General features: G+C 35.4%; 1 protein-coding gene across 11 annotated transcripts in view; it reads right to left on the reverse strand.

Moving 5' to 3' along the window:
* Positions 1–18753, reverse strand: part of LOC122525720 (NAD(+) hydrolase sarm1) — a 64609-nt gene that overhangs the window by 12882 nt on the left and 32974 nt on the right. For 3 of the 11 annotated variants that reach the window (XR_006305876.1, XR_006305867.1, XM_043648646.1), the window contains exons 1-2: positions 8132–8289; positions 6359–6547 (exon numbers count right to left, since the gene is read on the reverse strand). The exons of 2 other annotated variants lie outside the window; for them this stretch is intronic. Coding sequence is in view for 1 of the 9 variants with exons in the window: in XM_043648646.1 (XP_043504581.1) it covers positions 6359–6457 (99 nt within the window). In the remaining 8 variants the exon portion in view is untranslated. Of the gene's footprint in view, positions 1–707; positions 1185–6358; positions 6548–7991; positions 8110–8131; positions 8290–18753 lie in introns of those variants that run through there. 6 more of the 11 variants (XR_006305868.1, XR_006305870.1, XR_006305869.1 and 3 more) reach the window with 6 other exon arrangements.

The raw sequence follows: 18753 nt of genomic DNA on the forward strand, positions 1-18753 counted from the left end.
CTCGATGGAGATAATCGATACTTTTTACAATAATCCTATCGTTTCGATCAATTCGACCTTTTTCTCTTTCCTTTTTTTTTTATTAACATCAAACCGTCGATAATGTCGTTATCTGTAAATATCTTTTTGTCAGAGATTACCCTGAACGTTGACGCTGTCAAACGAAGATGTGCTACAAAAATATTTACGTACTACCAACGGAGAATCTTTCATCTACTTTTTACTTTTCAGATGTATAGGGTGATCGATGTACAATGTTTAAGTAATTACAAATACTAATTATTTATTATTATTTGATTTACTTATTGTGGAACAAAATTAATCACTATAATTGGGTTTATTTAGATAAGAAATTAAAAAATGATTATAACATTCGTGTATATCTCTTTCGGTATAAATATGTACGCGTGTAAGAGCGTTCTTGTATCGTTCAGTTTAATTCGATCTCTGACCCCAAATTCTCTGAGAAGATATGTTAATATCTTTCGAGTTGATTCGATAGAACGAAAAAGAAAAAAAGAAAAACAAATGCGGAAAGACATTTCGAGATCGAGTCATTCCATTTGGCAATCTATCAAATCGCGAGTATGCAAGTAGCAAGTACTATCGAGTATAGAAAGAAAAATAAGAAGGGAACGAGGGAGATGGTAAAAAAGGGGGGAATAAAAAAAAAGAAAATTTATTTAAGTACCGATATGTGTACTCACTTTAATGCGCATTTAGACGGCAATGTATTATTCTTGTCCCCACGTAAAAGAGGAAGAAACAATCCGTTGGTTCGAAATTTCACGATGAAATTTCTTCTTCGATTCGGAGCCACGATGTTCGCGATTTAACCTCGACATTCGAATAAAAACGCTGCCGACGAAAACATTTCATTTATATTATAATATCAGTCGCCATGATCTATCGATTTTTATTGCTTAACAGATTGAAAATAAAACAGAGAGAAAAAGAGAGAGATATATATAAATCGATGTTACGTGTACGGTTAGTAGAAACATATAATGTTAACTCTGCACGAAAGAAAGAACTCGCGTTACGTACATATATAAATACATGTGCATCTATCTATCTATCTATCTATCTATCTATATGTGCACACATTTATGTATATATATATATATAAATAAGAAAGAAAAAGATAGAAACTGCCGTTGACCTCGAGATGCGACAACGTGGACGGTCGGAAGAGCACTGACTATCTACTACTCGGTTGGATGCGATGCGCGCGACCTCAGCGCACCTTACCGGCCGCCGCCGTAACTAAAGAATTCGCGAACAGTTGCGCGCGCAACACGCGCCTTTTTTAAGACATTTCTTTTTCTTTTCGTTCCGGCCACGTGTCTCCTCCTTCTCTTTTGTCTTTGAAAATAATTTCAATGAAATTTCTTTCCGGTGTTATCTTCCTCTCGAAATTATAATTATATTCCGGACACGTTTAGTCCCTTTTCTTCGTAGAATTTCACGCAATAACAACCGAACACCAACGTCTGAGATTTATGAATGAAACTTTTAAAGTGAATAACGCGCGTTGCGTAACGCGCTCTCGTAAAAAAAAAGAAAATGAAGAGCACTGTGAGTCCTTCCAAGAACTAATGTTTTATCGGCGACCCACTTTGAATCTTAAGGAAAAGGATTATAAACCTCGTTGTATGGTGTTTAGTCGGGCCTGAAATAAATTTATTCTTGGTATCACTTTCTCTTTCTTTATTTCTCTTCTTCTTCAATCTTTTTATGCAGTTAGTTCGATTGAATTCCTTAACACCAAATGAAATTAAAAAATATGAAGCAGTCGCATTGAATCCGCCACAAAATCGAAAACAGTAATTGACGCTGTATTTGAAAAATTTCTCAATCAAATCCAAACCAAAGTATTTATTTCATACTTTGGTTACCATAAGCCACACGTGTCATTTGTTGAAATTGAAAACTTGGTTGAGCCTGTATAATGCGTAATGTAGTATATGTAGTATAAAATGTAAACATTCGTCTCGTTCTCTCGAAGTTTGGTTTTCTAAGGGTTTTACTTCTACCACGTGTGAACTTCACGCATGTATTTTTTATTCTTGGAGTAAAATATTGTTTTGAATGATCAAGGATGTGATGTTCTATAGGGATCGAAGATACGTTTTTTAAAGAGTCAGATTAGTATGGACGCGGATCGTCAATCATTTTTTCTTTGAAAAAGAGCGACCAGCTGACTGAATAAGAGGAAGAAGGGGAATACAGAGTGGAATGTGGTCTAACAAGGTGTCTAAGAACACGACGGTTCGTTCGAATGTGTGGAATTTCGGCGAAAGCATACCGTGTTGTACTGGGTGTCCTCGAAAACCTTCACACATGTCTTGTCTCATGGAATAGTAGAGAGAGAGAGAGAGAGAGAGGGAGAAAGGAAACGAAAAGTGGGAGCGTGAGAGGAACGAACGGCCACGGGATTTCCAACGGCGAGAGAGATATGTACGAGAAAGGGGGATAAAAAGAGAGAAGAAACTGAGAAATACGAATGCGTTGGACGAAAAAGAAACTCCCTTAATGGGTCAGCGACTTTCAATCTAATCTAACCGTTTTATCCAATTCTGATAGAATAAAAACAACAAATTTCTTCCGAAAAATTGCGAATTTCGTAATCAAAATTCCATGTAAATTAACGCGAGCACGATTAGACGTATTTACATTTACGCTTGATTGAAGAAATACAAAAATTTGATAAGGAGAAATCACGTGTTTCGTTGGACGCGTGCAAAACAATTTTATGTTTGAATCGGTGGACGATATAATTAAAATGTTTGGATAAGAAGTAAGAAATCCTTAAGGAAAAACCCAGAAGACTGGTATTTAATCGGATACGTCTTGGACGTATCAAGGGTCTCTGTCGCCGAGAGCATTGGCAGACAGCTGTAGGCGTCTTGGCTGTTGCCAGACACAAAGAGCCGATTCGGAGACGTCTCTTCGTGACACTATCGTTATATGTTCGTATATAAGCAACCATATATATATGCGTGTGTGTGTGTATCTACGTACGTGCGTACGTACGATCGTGTTTCTGAGTTTCTTCTCAACGTCCTACATAATCTCTCTTCTACGTGTTATCTTTCAACCAGATTTCGATTGGCCTCGAATAATCTTCTCTTCGCATATGCATAATACATATATACATCTATCTATATATTTTTTTCTTCTCCGTCGATATTAGCATATCGATTAAACGTTTATAATTAAATAATCACGTTTTCCTTATCGAAACGCGAATAATCAATGGTTTTTCCAATAAAAACAATCGACCAAGTTTCAAACTCCCGAATATTATCGTAATGAGGCAAGTATATTCTCTACGCGTATGCATACGCATACGCGAATGTACACACATGCATACTATGCCAGCTCACAGAACAAAGGGATCTTCTGTGGAGTACCCAAGGAGAACGTGCTCGTACAACTTCTACGGCTTATACATGCACGCGTGTATACTTATCCGCGCGCACACACGCACACACATAAACACGCACATGTATAGATTGAAAAGAGACCAACTGGAACGCGACAGGGAATTCCACGGCATTTGGTATTGGAGACTCTGTTCGATAAGCTTTGAAAAATACGCTCTATCTTACAATATGTTACATTGGGTTAAAGGATCTACCCATCCATGTAATCGCATAATCGTTCGACAAATATTCCATTCCTGTTTTTTGTTGTTTTATTTAGTCATTTACATTCCGAATGATTCAATAGTCAGACATTTCATTCGATTATTCCTCTAGTGCAACGAAGTTAACACAGGTCGTTACATAAGTGCATTTAGATCGGATGCACGCATGATCGAGACTTATCGGAAGTTCATATTCTTGAGATATCTACATATATATATGTATATATATTGAAATAATATATGCATAGAAATCAAATGAGAAATTGTATCGCGCGTCGATACGTACGTTCGAATATTTAATGTGTTTTTCTATTAAACGTGCAAATAAGTTCTATAATTACGAACAAATATTTGATCGATCGATCGATCGATCATCTTGAGATAAACCGAGGACTGATGTACAAACTCTATTGACGAGTTGTATTACGCAACGATCGACAGAGACAGATAGAGAGGACAAACCAGCTTATTATGGAAACCGGTACACGTAAGTATTCATCCAAAGAGTTTAACGCAACGAACGAAGGAACGAAGGAACTAACGTATGCTTCCGAGAATACCGGGGACAGAAGCCAAAGTATCGAGCACTCTACCGAGAAACACTTCTTAACCTGTTTGCAAAATTTCGAAAAGCGCTTGCGTCAGGCAGTACGAATAGAATCCCGAAGCATCTTCTTTTAAAATCATCCCGCGAACTCTCCCAGTTCGCGGATTTACAAAGAAGAAAGTGTGTTTACGTTGCCATACTCGTTTGAAAAGCCCCGCCAATTTCCGCCAGACAAAGTTTCTTCTTTCAAACAAAGAACGTTTGAGATTTTCCGCTTACGTTCGTACCATAATCTCGCAATTTCGCGCTTATTACAATGTGTCTACCTATAACGATCGAAGCAAAAGATTGACTAATGCGTCTCCAAGTAGAACGGTCTAAAACCAGTTTCTAAATCAAGGCCAATTGTATTAGAATATAGAAAGAGATAAACAACTTATTGATCCCACTTTAAATCCAAATCTCGAATTATCATAATCCTTCGTCGAGTATGAAAATCGAGGACTTTGAGATTTCACTGGAGACTCGAAGCGATCTGTTTTAACTCGAGTTCGTTTAAACAAATAAAGTGAAAAAAGGAGAATACCTTTCTTTCTAGAAAGGTAAAATGAAAACCGGTTTGAGGAATCTTCGAAAAGAGAGAAAGAAACTCGAACTCGAAGATTGTGCTCAGAAATTCTCACAAAAGAGGAGAGTCGATCGTTTGATTCAAATGAGTCTTATAAGTCATCACAACAATCAACAATGATTACTCATCGTTGTGAGTTAGAAGAAGAAGAAGAAGAAGAAGAAGAAGAAGAAGAGGGACTGAAAACCTGACCTAGTCAGTGTACACATATACGCGTATGTGTGTGTATTGCGAATGCGTGCTCTTGTGTGTAGAAGCATGTCTCTTCGAAGAGAAACGCGATGACCAGGATTTGATCTCTCCAGACAGGAGGAGACGAGAGGTCAACACACAACGTCGACGACGACGACGACGGTGCGGACGACGGTGCGGACGACGGTGCGGACGACGGTGCGGACGACGGCATCGGCGTCGTTTTAACCCGATGATGTCACGTCGTTGTAACGGATCGTGACGTGGTGTCTTGATTGCTCGTCAGATATTACAAGTGCGAATCTCGTTTGCGAGAGTCGAACGATGACGCATAGTCCACGAGTGACGTTTCACGATTAGATCGTAAGAGAACGAACTTCAGTGGTTCTCATAACCGATATCTTGCTTCTCTCTTAGCTCAACGCACGATCATCGAATACCGTACTCTTGAGAATCCCTGTCCATGTTGTCGATTAGATAATAAGACAATTTTCTTTTTGTTTTTATTTGTTTTCTCCAATATATTGCAATTATCATACTCGCTGACATTTGTCATAAATGTCACATAACATCGTTGTAATCTGCGAAAATTGAAGAACTCGATAATAAAGATCTAGGAAGGATCTAACGAATGCAACGAAATACTTGGACCCAGCCCACTTATTCATGAATCTCTGCTTCGCCAAGAGACTACAAAAGAGCACGATGTTTAATGTTTTCCTAAGTTAGATTCCCAACGGTCACGTGCAGATGATACATTGGCATACCGAAGAGAGAATGATGAATATTTAAATTACACCTTGGAATACCTACAAATTAGGGATTTATGTAATACGCGCAAATAATAATATGTAACGCGTAACACGAGCGAACGAAATTTTTCAGTTTGCTATTTCCTTTCGTCTGAACCTTCGTACCTCCTCTTCCATTAACCCCCCCCCTAGATTCTTCTAATATCTTCCGAAACAAACGTTCGCTAAAGTGGATTCCGTTGTTATCTCTGAGCGTATCGGTTCTCTTCTTTTAAAACACCTACTCGAATAATTGCACGATGATGTCATCCGTGAATATCATCTTTTAATGTAATACGAAAAGTATGCGTTCCTTTGTAAAAAAAAAAAATGGTTAAATTACTTTAACGATTCGTGATCGATGTTTGTAATGACGTGCAAACACATCGATGCTGTTTATCTCAGAAATCATTTCCTTTTATTTAAGGATTTTCTTTTCATACGTAATACGACGAAACAATCGTACGACACAAACATATATAAGCTTTGACTTGGCACGTACAGAAAAGAAAAAAGAAAAAAAGATTTGAACATTTACTCGAACTTACAGATTTCAAGAAGGCACCCCTACTGTTCTTGTAGACGGAACTTTGCAGCGACTTGCTTCCATGCTTGTGCAGCATGTTTAATCCTCTGTCGACGCTCATTCATAAAAATCGAAAGGTCTCATGGACCGTCTGAAGATTTCCCTCCGTCTTCTAATCACTTCCTCCAAACTGTCACAATTATTCGCACAGCTGTGAGTAAAAATTGACTTTTGTTTTTGTTGCCTTAACGCGTTGACTGTCACCCTAATTTGACGCGTTTTGCCATAGGGGCCACGATTTTGAGATCAAATATAAAACAACGATATAGTAACGTCGATCGTGGATGACCCACATGGCTTCGTCCCAATGTGCCAGTCAACGCGTTAATTTTATTCGATTGCTTTTAAGTACGTAATTAAAATAAACAAAATTTGTTTCTCGTGTGTTGACATCTTTCGATCCTTTGCCGTTGCAAATTATAAGAAGAAAATATAATAATGGAAACGAAACACGTTTTAGGTAACGAGTTTTGCGTTGAAATATTTCCGAAAGGAAAACTTTCAAAAATCTCTTCTCGAGTATTCTTCTCATTTATCTCCTCCAAGTTTTATCAATGTTAAATGTTATTGATAAGAAAGGCTCCTTATCAATAGAGAGTTCCGGTATTACGAGTTAACTACAAGGTTCAATAATAAGAAACGAGAAGATATACATACTCTTTTACTCGATTTACGAACGAATATCGCGATATCGGATTTGTTTTATTACTGGCAAAAGAACGCGAGAAGTGTTGACTAACAGATCGAGCAAGGTCGATAATATCGTGTTTATAACAATACTACGTAGGTAACATCTGTTCAAATATTCCCGCCAATTTGTTCGGACCCGCACACATTCGACGCGTGAACAATGCTCTTTTGAAAAAAGTACCAAAAAAGAAAGAAAAATAATAATCGAATAATTAAAGTACGCGGAGAAACTCTGTATATAAGCTGATTTTCTAGTAATAATAATAATAATAATAAATATACAAAATACTTATCAATTAGATGTGAAGTATTTATAAGAAATCATTATAAATAACGAACGACGATTTAAATTCGAAGAATTAAGAATACCTTTGGTTAGATTTATCAAACAAATTTCTTATTAGCAATATCTTTCCTGATAAAAGTTCATGGAAAAGATTTCGGTATCGGTCTCCAACATTATTTACAATACTGATAGGAATGAGGGGCACGGCACGGAACGGCACGGCATGGCACGACACGGATTGGCAAACCGAAAATTTCATTACGATATCGATTTAAAAATAAACTAACTTTGTTATTCGATGAATGAAAAAAGGAAAAGAGAGAAAGAAAAGAAAAAAAACAGCAACATTCGTTTCCTCCCGGAAATCACGTATCGAATCTCCGTAAACGGACTCCGTTGCATGTTCGTCGCACGTGCATCGAGTTACTGCATGCTTCGACGATTATTATTTACATGCTAGCTTGACGTCTCTAACACAGTCGCATACACATGTTCGTTCAAGATTGTTTCCATACTGTGCATTTGAAAATTGAAGAAAATTTTGAAAAAAAAAGAAAAGAGAAAAAGAATAAAAAGAAACGCAAAGGATCGAAGACAACGAGGGTAAAAATGATCTTACGCGTTGATAAATTCGTTGGTTGAAATTGTGCACATCGAAAAAAGCTTATGAATATTTTGGAATATTTTGGAAAATGCGTAATCAAAATGAATGAACGTGGGTTTTAATTCGATAAGAGGGAGTTTCACTTGTGCGCTCACTTTTATCGTTTGGCTATCTCTAAGCACGGTCGTTGATTGTGCCGGTTTTCACGAGTTCGTTCGTTCGTTCGTTTGATCGATCGATCGATCGATCAAATCAATTATTCGATGATGCGTCGCCAAGGAGGAACACGCGTTAACTGACTATCAGAACGACGCGACTCGAGGAGTCTTTTGCTGGCGACCTGTTTACTATCAAGCAGGTGCTGGTGGTAGTGGTAATAATACGGTGGTGGTGTGTTAGTAGAGTAGGAGTAGGAGAAGTACGCTTACGATTCGAGTAAAAGGAAGGTGCCGTCTCTATATCGATAAGAGTAGTGGGGAAGAAAGACTAACATTCAATAAGGTGGAGATGGAGTTAGCGTAGCGATGGTGATGGTGGTGGTGGTGGTGGTGGTGGTGGGTCAATTTTAATCTTCCAGGAATTCAATGATTCATCGCAAAAGGTGAGACAAATGTGTACGTATAACCTGCGCGTTAACCTGTTTATTGGAACCGAAAGATGTGGGCGGGCGCGCGCGTATTAACAAAATTATTTCCTCGGATTCTACAGATTTCCATAATTGTTCCTTGTATCGATTCATTTCGATAATTATTTTCATATTTCTCGGTATAGATTAATCATTAAACTGTTATTTAATATATACGATGCGATTGTGCAATGCACAAAATTGCTATCATTAATGAGACTAATAATGAAGTAAATAAATGAAAAATTGAAATGAATGATTCGAAATCCTGATCTATTAAGTAAAAGTTGGATACGTAAGCGATTGATCAAAAGTCAAACGTATACGAATTTCTTGTTCATTCCAAGCGTCCATTCAATCGTTGCGATCCATTCTCGTTTCTCATTGGACAGAAACGAGTAGTCACTGGTCCATTCACTCGACCGATGACGCAATCACGAGCGTACTACGCGTACGGAGTGGTGTAAGTCGGTGCAGGGCCGTCATCGCTACTCTCTGATTCTGAATTGACCAGACGATGTTGTATATAACTATGCGTATTTATGTATGTATGCATCTATGGATGTACACAAACGAGAAGACACGTGCAATCCGCGATAACCAATTTAACATCTCCCTCTCTCTCCCACTCTCGAATAAACGTTTACCGCAAACTCAGAAGAATGTTAAAGACTGATGTTAAGGTTTATTTATGGTTACGTGAACTTTTTATCGTTGATGATGACAACGATGACGATGGCGATGATGAGATAAAAAAGCAGTATGTCTTTAATAAAGATATCGCTAATTTATTTTATCATCTTACGCGTGTGTCTATTTATAAACGTTTTTAACTTATCTCCAGATAATATCTTTAATAATTATCAATATATATATATATATATATAAATTAAAATAGGATTATAAAATAAATGATTTACGCAAATACGCGTGTATATGCATCTATGTATGAGAAAATTGTGTAAGAAAAGAAATTCGATCATAAGCGAGGCGAACGAGAAGATAACCCTTCGTGGAAATAACGAAGAAAACCATGAACTTGGACTTTTAAGTATGTGTGTGTTACTCAACTAGCGTAACTCGGCCGGCTATGAGTCACTTCCGAGTCAAGGATGTCACGATTTCTCACGAATGCTTGGAACTCGTAACACGCTTCGACGAATTAAACATACATTTCGATATATCATTTTCCCTAACAAAATAAAACCGAATTAATTATGAAATTATTACGAAATAGAACAGTTATACATTTATGACTAAATGTTCTTCTCTTAATTCTAATTCTAGTATCAAGAACTTTTATCCGGGTTGCGAGTTGAGTATATGCGAGAGTTCGATCAAAGAAATATTAACCTCGCGCATATTTATTTATGCGTGTATAAATGAGAATACTTAAGATCGCAAAAGGGTTGCCTCGATCCAGTCGAATATTTCGCATAGCGTTTGGTTCGTCGAACCTCATAAGACTCTCATAAGAGCAGGAGGTTCCTCTATTAGGATGCCTGGCATAACTTCTTTGAAGTTTCTATAAATGGATGCCTTCCTACCTACTTCCCTTCTCTTTAAACGTTTTGTATTGCTCGAAAGGACTTTTATGAATTAAAAAAGAATATATGAAAAATAAATACGCGTACTCGCGCGCACATAGATGATTTTTCTTAAATAAAATTGCGAAGACGGAGTATCGTAAATAAAATCGGGTCTCGAGTCTTATAGAAATTGGCTGCAAACGAAATATCTTGGCTTATCGCTAAGCTTTCGAGAGTTTAAATTAACCATTGCACGTCATTGCAAACTTGAAATTATCCAACTACACTTTCCAATTGCACGATACTTTGTGATACCTGTTTCTAAATCGAGATACACTTCAATCCAGCCTTTCTCGATTGGATCAAAAGACAAAAAGAAAAAGAAAAACAAAATAAATACAGTTTAATTAGAGTACCAAAAAATATTCCAAATTAATGAAATCAATTGGAGAAGCGCGCGAGTATTACATATTCGATAAAATATTTCATTCGAGGCATGATCGGTTATGACTTTGATAAAAGTAATAGGAAATAATTTATATCGACGGTTACGCGATAGATATATCGATTATTTGGCATCCATTAACGTACTTTACGGTCAGCTTTATTATCTTGTAAATTGCAAGCCTATGCTAAATAGTTTTGATTCGTTTCGTTTGGATGCAATTGAAAGACCGATAAAATTTAATTTGCGCACGCATAAGAATATTGCAACAGAGAAAGAAAGAGAGAGAAAGAGAAAGGACTATTGAAAGGATTCTTCGAGAAAATCGATCGATCGATCGGTTCAATGATCGTGTGAATATGTTTTAAAGATTATCGTCAAGGGTATCATACATGATAAATCAATTAAAGTAATAACTTTGATTTTAACATATCTCGAGTGTTAATAAAATAATATTACCGATATTTAAGTGTGTGTACATGTATGTTGGTAACAAATAATTATCTTATCGGATCGGATGATGTCACGTGTTAGTTTAATAGATAGAAGAAGAATCGATTCAAATGATCGACCATATAATCGAAACTTTATTTGGTTTCTACGAGAAATGAATCGTCGTTGTCGTTGTCGTTGTCATCGTCGTTTATGCTCTATATCCTTTTTAGGTAATAACCGTTTCTAGACTTACGTGGACATAGGTAAACAAAAAAGACACGGCACGAGCTTCTTATTATTTCACACGAGCTTCGGAGACATTTGAAATATGAATCATGCAGTCTTATCGAGTCACGAGTGCATACATTCCTACTTCGTTTCGAAGAGAGACGCGACAATAAAAATTCAACGTGTTAGTATAAGGATTTATTTTCATTTCCTATGATAAAGTCTATCCTTTTATTGCGAATAATTTAATTTCTATTATAACAGTAATTATTATTAACGAACGATTATCATCGATATTATAATTTTATTATAATTATTAATCAGTTTCTTTTTTTTATATTCTACAAAATTAACGTTCAATTTAAAGTTATTTACATAGATGCTATCGGAAGACGTTGTTTTAATCGTACGATCTTGATAGCTCGTAATAAATTTTCAAAACGTCAGATAAGATGGGAAGTATGACGATTCCGATGAATCATAAGTCTCTTCTCCGAAGATATGTAATTTTCTTCTTGTTTGCTACAACTCCGTTAGGGAGTCGCACGCTCGCGTGCATTCCTTTGGGGATTGGAGGAACGAATGAATCATCTAGTCGATAAGACGCGTGATTGGTTGCGACCAATCGTTCGGTCATACTCTATATGTATATTTTCCATTTTTTTACGTCAAAAGGAAGAAAAAAAGATGACAAAAACGGGAAAGAAAGAATTTTTTCAATATAAAATATTTATTTAAAAAAGAGTTTCGATATATTTATCTACGTCCGTCAATGAATCGTTGCTCGCATAATTTGAGAGAATAAAACAGATCTTCGCGTATGTTCGAATTGTTTTGTTTTTTATTTTCTTGAATATTTTTATCGTCTTTTAACTCGTACGCGTGAGCAGCACGCGTCACTCGACAAAATGAATGAATGAGCGAACAAATGAATGAACACGTAGTGAATCATTTACGGAGGAAGTTCAAGGCTACGTTATATGCACAGACACGTTCTTCTCTATCGTTTTATGCGTTATCAAGAAGCGGCTAAAAATAATACTAATATTTATACTTCTTACTTCCTTTTTTCTCCCTACATGACCTACAATTTGGAATAATCAGACGATAAAGTTTCAATCCAAATTTTCTATGTATAATACCGAACCACATAAACCGAGCAATGTACGAAATAACACTTATACATACATGGAGAATATATCAAAGTATTTTAATATATATATAGATTTACTGTAAATAAGAAATAATTGATACTAAAATTTATGAAAACTTGGTTAAATAAATTCGAGACACGTGTGATCGTGTGAGACATGACTGAAGCAAGAAGAAAAAGAAATAAAATAAAAGTCGAGCTCTTTCGTGACTGAAATTCCTTCGTGATTCCTTTGTGACTCATCCCGTTCACCAAAAGGGGCCAAAGCCTACTAACAACACGTATTATGAGAACGTCTTTTAACTCATCTTCTTCTTCTTCTTCTTATTTTTTTTGGTTGTATTCCCTTTCGTGCCACTTCGTGACCCTTTGAAATTCTTCAAGACAGGAATTATGGGATTATTGTTTGTAATAAGAGTACCAAACAGGAGAACAAAGTTGTTTAAAGGAAACGGTAGAAATTATTTCGACTTAAAACGCGTGCCGTGTCTTTGATGTCATTTTATTTTCAATCTACAGGATGAACCAAAAGTTTTTGCATCATTTTGAAATATTTATATTAATCTTTTTTTTTCGAAATATCGTAAAGCTGCAAACCTAGGAGAATTTGATCTAATCCCGTAGAATAAAATATATTTTTGTTTGGGTATAAGAAAAAGAGCATGAAATAAGCGGAAATTATACGAAAAATTTAGAAAAAAAATGACAAAAGAAAAGAGGATGACTTTTATTTATAAAAAAAGAATAAATCTTTCTACCTGCGCGGTGATGTCTTTCCCTTATCCCACTCGCATGATTCGAGGAGCATAATTCAAATGGAAATTCGAGTCTCTGCTCGTCCTGAGAATTCGCAGACGACGAAACAGGAGTTGGAGCTCGTTTAGAAATGATTTACGATCGTTCCAGTCTCCTTTTATTATAATATGAAAAGGTATCGCTAGATGCACGTGTTTGGTAAAACGTCTAAAATGTATGAAATGAGTAAAAAAAAAAAAAAGAAACAAAAAAATGAGCTTTCAATTAGAATGATTATACTTGGATCGATTTAGTATTCTTTGTGAATATGTCAGACGTAAATTGTTGCAGAAAAAAAATCATTTCTGATCACGGCCCTGTTCGTTCTACGTTTTTGAATTATTCTCCAAATGGAGGACAAGTGATTGATCGTATTGTGATTCGAAATTTGACTCGAAAATAATTCAGAATTTTAAAATACAATTTTTGATAATTCTCGAACTCCATTATAAAGAATAAGTTTACTTTTTGTCTCTCTCTCTCTTTCTCTCTCTTTGGTTACATAAGACACGATCTTAATTACATTCGTCGATGTAGTGGAAAGACATGAAAAGTATAAAAAAAAAAAAAGATAGAAAGATATGAAAAAAAAGTATTCCGTGGGTGTTGCTAATCAAGAACGGCGCCACTCGAGCAGCCTATCAACAACCTGTGATTCTTGAGACTCGCCGATAAAAACATTTGCGGAAGAAACGCAAAAAGATTCGACGAGTAGAAAAAAAGAGAAAGAGAAAGAGAAGGAGAAAAAGATAGCGAGAGAGAAAGGAAAATGTGTGGCGAGAAGAAACGAGATCTGTAAACTACGATGTAAATGACCTCCGTCACGCTAGATTACGTCAGTTATCCTGATATGTATTTATGGTATACACACATATATAAATATATATGCATACATACTATGTGCATTTGTATATGCACATATGCGAATGCACTTTTGCGAGGAAACGTATGGTGAATGCGTAATACGATACTCGGGAGTAAAATTGTTAACGTCATTTGTCGTCGACGATAATAAGAAATTCCAACTAAACGGAAATACGATTTCCGTTTGCTACCAAATCGATCATATCGAGCACCAATGTGGATCTATCGATTAATATTATGCGATTATTTACAGCGAAAAAGGCACAAATATTATTAATAATATTTCAATAATCAAATTCATTATTAATACAAATATTACGAATACTTCTGCAAGAAGTATAACTTAATTCTAAACTTCGTTCATAATATTTCCCAAATAGGAGTATTTTTCTAATTTGATATAATGAAAAAATTTCAATTAAAAGAAGATATCATTTCAATCGATCTTTTTAAATATATTCTATTTAATTATTCAAGTAGAAAAAAACGGATTGATGGTTTAATCCTAAAGGAGTCTTACAAGTACCTACCTAATCGTTTTAATGCTACTCAGGCATGCGGAAACGTAATGGCGCCGGAAGTGGTCGATTTCAATGCTTTGCCTCTCGCTCTCTCTATCTACCCTTTTAATTCGATTTGTATGTACACGCGCGCACACACACATATGAGAACATTATCATCTTATACGTCTTCCCATAGTTTGAATATACATTCTATTTTTGACAATTTCTCGCCAAACATACTCGATTAATTCGTAATGGGTTTTCCGCTTGTCGTCGATCGCAAAATTATTCCCATACGTTTAAGTTTTCTTTTCTCTTCCAATTGTTTTGTTCTATTCATTTTTTTACAAGGTAAATGCATAGTCGTACTATGCTATTATGTATACGAAGTGGCAGCTACTTCTTCTTCTTCTTCTTCTTCTTGTTTTCTTGGAAGAAGCAAATACTGGACTCGGCCGGTAGTAGTTTCGAGCACCCACTAATACTTTTTACGAGTATTTGCTATGTGTTTTCGACGACTGCCAAGTGCGAAAGTACTTTGAGCTTAGATGGGTTTTCTTTTCTTGTCATTTTGTATTTTTTTTTCTCCTCTTCTTCTTCACCACCGGTCTTTTTCAACGGATATCTTCTATGCCACGTAAAGAAGAACTCTTCTTCGACATCGTGTAAAAATAATTAGAAATTTGCTTCGAGCAAACCGATGAGATTTAAAGGCCATACTTTTTTCTTCAGTAAAAAAAAAAAAAAAAAGTCTTTGAACTCTTCTTCTTCAAAAAAAGAAAATAAAAAGAAATGCTAATTTATATATACATCCGTTGGTTCGCGTATTTAACGTTGAAACCAAATGTGCGTTGTTTACGTTTATATTAAAGATATCGTAAAAAAGATATTCGTGAAAAGCGAAGGATACAAAATTGGATTCCATATTGCTTCTTATTTTTTTTTTTTTTGCTCAAATAAATAATTCATCCCCAGACGTAATTAGTAACGACAGAAGACAAATTTGTTCAAAGTTTATTTGGAGAAACGAGTAGAGACGAATTTGTACATCGACGAAATAATATGCTTGATGCTTGATGGATTATGAAAAAAGAAAAAAAAAAAAAAAAAAAGAAAGAAAGAAAAAATAACGGAGAGAGAAAAAGATATAGAAGAATATTTTATCTCTTGAAATTAATAGAAAATATTTAACGACTGTAACGTAAAATATTATCCCAGCAAAGTCCAACGATACAGTCCGAGGTTAAATTTATCACGTTTTATTTGAAATTTGTTTCGTATCACGATAAAAAGATAATCCTCGTGGCAAAGAAATAATACTTTTAAACGATTCAACGTGACGGACATAGATTAAAATCTATAAAAACATAACCGCGAATATCGAGGTCACGGTGAAAAAGTTAAAACAAAAGCCATGGTTCTCGGGTAGTTGGTAAAAGAGCAAGGACGAAAAAATGACGTTTAATTATAGTTTTGATCCTAGAAATATCGCGGTTCTCTCTCTCTCTCTCTCTCTTTCTCTCTCTTTCTCTGTCGGCTTATTTTCCGAGTTTGCCGGTTTAAAACACGTTACGCCTTGGTGATGAGAATTTATAGAGGAAATCGCTAATTGAACTGCTCGTAAATCGTTACGAAATGCGACATATTCGTCTCATCCGGTCGTATATACCACTTTATATACATATCCAGTATATATGAAGAAGGAAAGGGAAAGAAGAAACGCGACGAAATAAAGCAAAGTAAAATAAAATGAAAAAAGAAACACAAAGGAAATGTTAAAAAACGGTAGCCTAATTAAAAGATTTTTCCGAGATACGCCGATTGTCTCGAGCGATAGTAAGAGTCGAGTCAAAACAAAACAAAAAAAAAAATAAAACAAAAAATCTAACGAATACTACTGTAATGTGTAATTAAAAAACAATTTCATATTGTTACGTGCAATTAATGATACTTTAGAAGATAGGATATGGGGATAATTTGTATAAAACTCGCATGGTTAATTCGTTACATGAAAAATAATCAAGAAAAGTATCCTTATCTCGAATAAGGTCGAAGGTGAACAGACATCACGTGTCTTCTTCCTCTTCTCGAGGGAGAGATCTTGTATAGATAAAAAAAAATTAATAAAAAAAAAAAAAAGAAAGATAGTAAGTAAATAAGAGAAAACGCGCGATACTAATTATCGACTTAACGAGAATTCGCTGCAAGGAGTATATCGTTGCAAACTAAGTCTATTAAAACATGATCGATTTTCTTACTCGACAAGGTCCTTCGCGTGCTTCTTCTTCTTCATTATAATTCTTTTTCTCTATCTCTTTTACCATTAATTATAATTACACATCTTCCTTGAGATCGTCAAATACCATTGAAGAGAAAAAAAAAATGGTAAAACAGCACGAGCACTGTTAATAATTAATATTTATACGTTACGGTTAAACAGAACTCGTAATTAACGCTTGTATCGATTGGCCAATTGGAAAAATATAATGAAATATTTCTAACTTATATTGTCGGATGAAAAATATTGTCTTTTAAAAGAGAGAGAGAGAGAGAGAGAGGATATTTGTAAGTGTCACTCGGCAAAGTTGAATAAATTCGATCTAAATACCTATCTGTTAGCGCTATTAATCAATAGCTCGGAGCAAAAATATCTGTCTATGTCATAGATAGATGAAAGAAAAGCGAAGACTAGAAAATTCTCTCTTGGAACCGATTTCAAAGCGAACTGAATCAAATGCATTCCAGCCTAGGTCGTTACCTAGATAAGCCAGTAACCTATAAAACTATATTCAATTTTAGTGCCAACTTTCTATTGGCTTCCTAGAATTGCTCACAACTTATTCAACTTACATACTAATCCGTAATAATTAACAAAATGTTCGATATCAATTTTAATGAATTTCAATTCGTTTTAGAAGATTGTTATTCCTGTTGCAACGAAATGCTTAGAACTCTTATTACAATTCTAAGTATAACGCGTGTATACGTATAATGTATGAAAGTTATGCTAACTGTACAAATCTACCAGTCACAACTGAAAAAGATCTTGCGTATTATTTCGATGTCAACGGAAATTTGATTCGATGGAACTTAATATATATCGAAATTAGATGCCAAGAGGGCTACGTGTAAGCGTCGAAGATTTACTGACTGATGATATCGTATTAACAGAAGATTAGTGCTACGATTCTGGATGTCTTGTACTATAAAATTGTTAATTTAGGGATGTTTTAATACTGAATCCAAGCCAAATCGATTGTAAACGCCAAGTTGCTTGTCACAATAACGTGATCTATCTAGAAGAACATGATTTTATGAAAAATTAACGTATATATGTGGTCGAATTTAAACGTATTATGCTATGTTTGTGGACACGTGCAGGCTTATCTATTGTCTTATCGTCTATTGAAGTCGCATAAAAAAAAAAAGGAAGGAACTTATGGGACAATCTAATAAAAGTCGACTTAGTATAATTAAAGGGATCACGTATGACGTACGACGAGGATAGCGTACTTGTAACTTTCGCTCGTTCCTAAGTATTAGCAAGCTGGTCTTCGGTGTTGTGCGGTAATTACTATCATAACTATGTCTCTCGGCCCATCTCAGTCGTGAACCATTATGACCACAGATTAAATGCATCCGGTCTACCGTTTTAACGCGTTGCTTGTTTTTCGTGAAAGTTCATCACCTATGTCAAACTATTTTGTTTTTTTCTTTTTCTATAAGTAAAATAAGTACGTTCTATCATTTTTTCCAATTTACAAAATTTGTACAATAATTCAATTGGATCCTTTGTATTTTTTGTAATTTCTATCGTTCGCATTGAATTCTATTTTATCGTTCGAAAAAATGAATACAAATCATCTTACGTTTTTACGTTAGCTCGAAATTTTCGATATATTTTGTGAAAAATGGAAAGTATAAATATAAAAAACAAAAAGAAGAAAAAAACATAGAGTAGAAAACGCGCTGAGAAGAGAGACGCCCACGGAGAGCGGATGCTGGGTCGACAGGGTCACCTCTCTCGACAAAATGAATCTTTTATGCCTCGCGCAGACTCGCCTTTACGACGATCTTCTGACTCCTCGAGAATGTTCCGATTCGTTCTTTCGAAAATTCTTTTTTCAAAAGAACCTAATCCCACGAATATCGAGCTTCGGGAGTATTAACCCGAATAATCTTTCGCGGTTGATTAGCAAT

This window comes from Polistes fuscatus, unplaced genomic scaffold (assembly GCF_010416935.1).
Source record: "Polistes fuscatus isolate 324 unplaced genomic scaffold, CU_Pfus_HIC Scaffold9, whole genome shotgun sequence".
Lineage (NCBI taxonomy): Eukaryota > Metazoa > Arthropoda > Insecta > Hymenoptera > Vespidae > Polistes > Polistes fuscatus.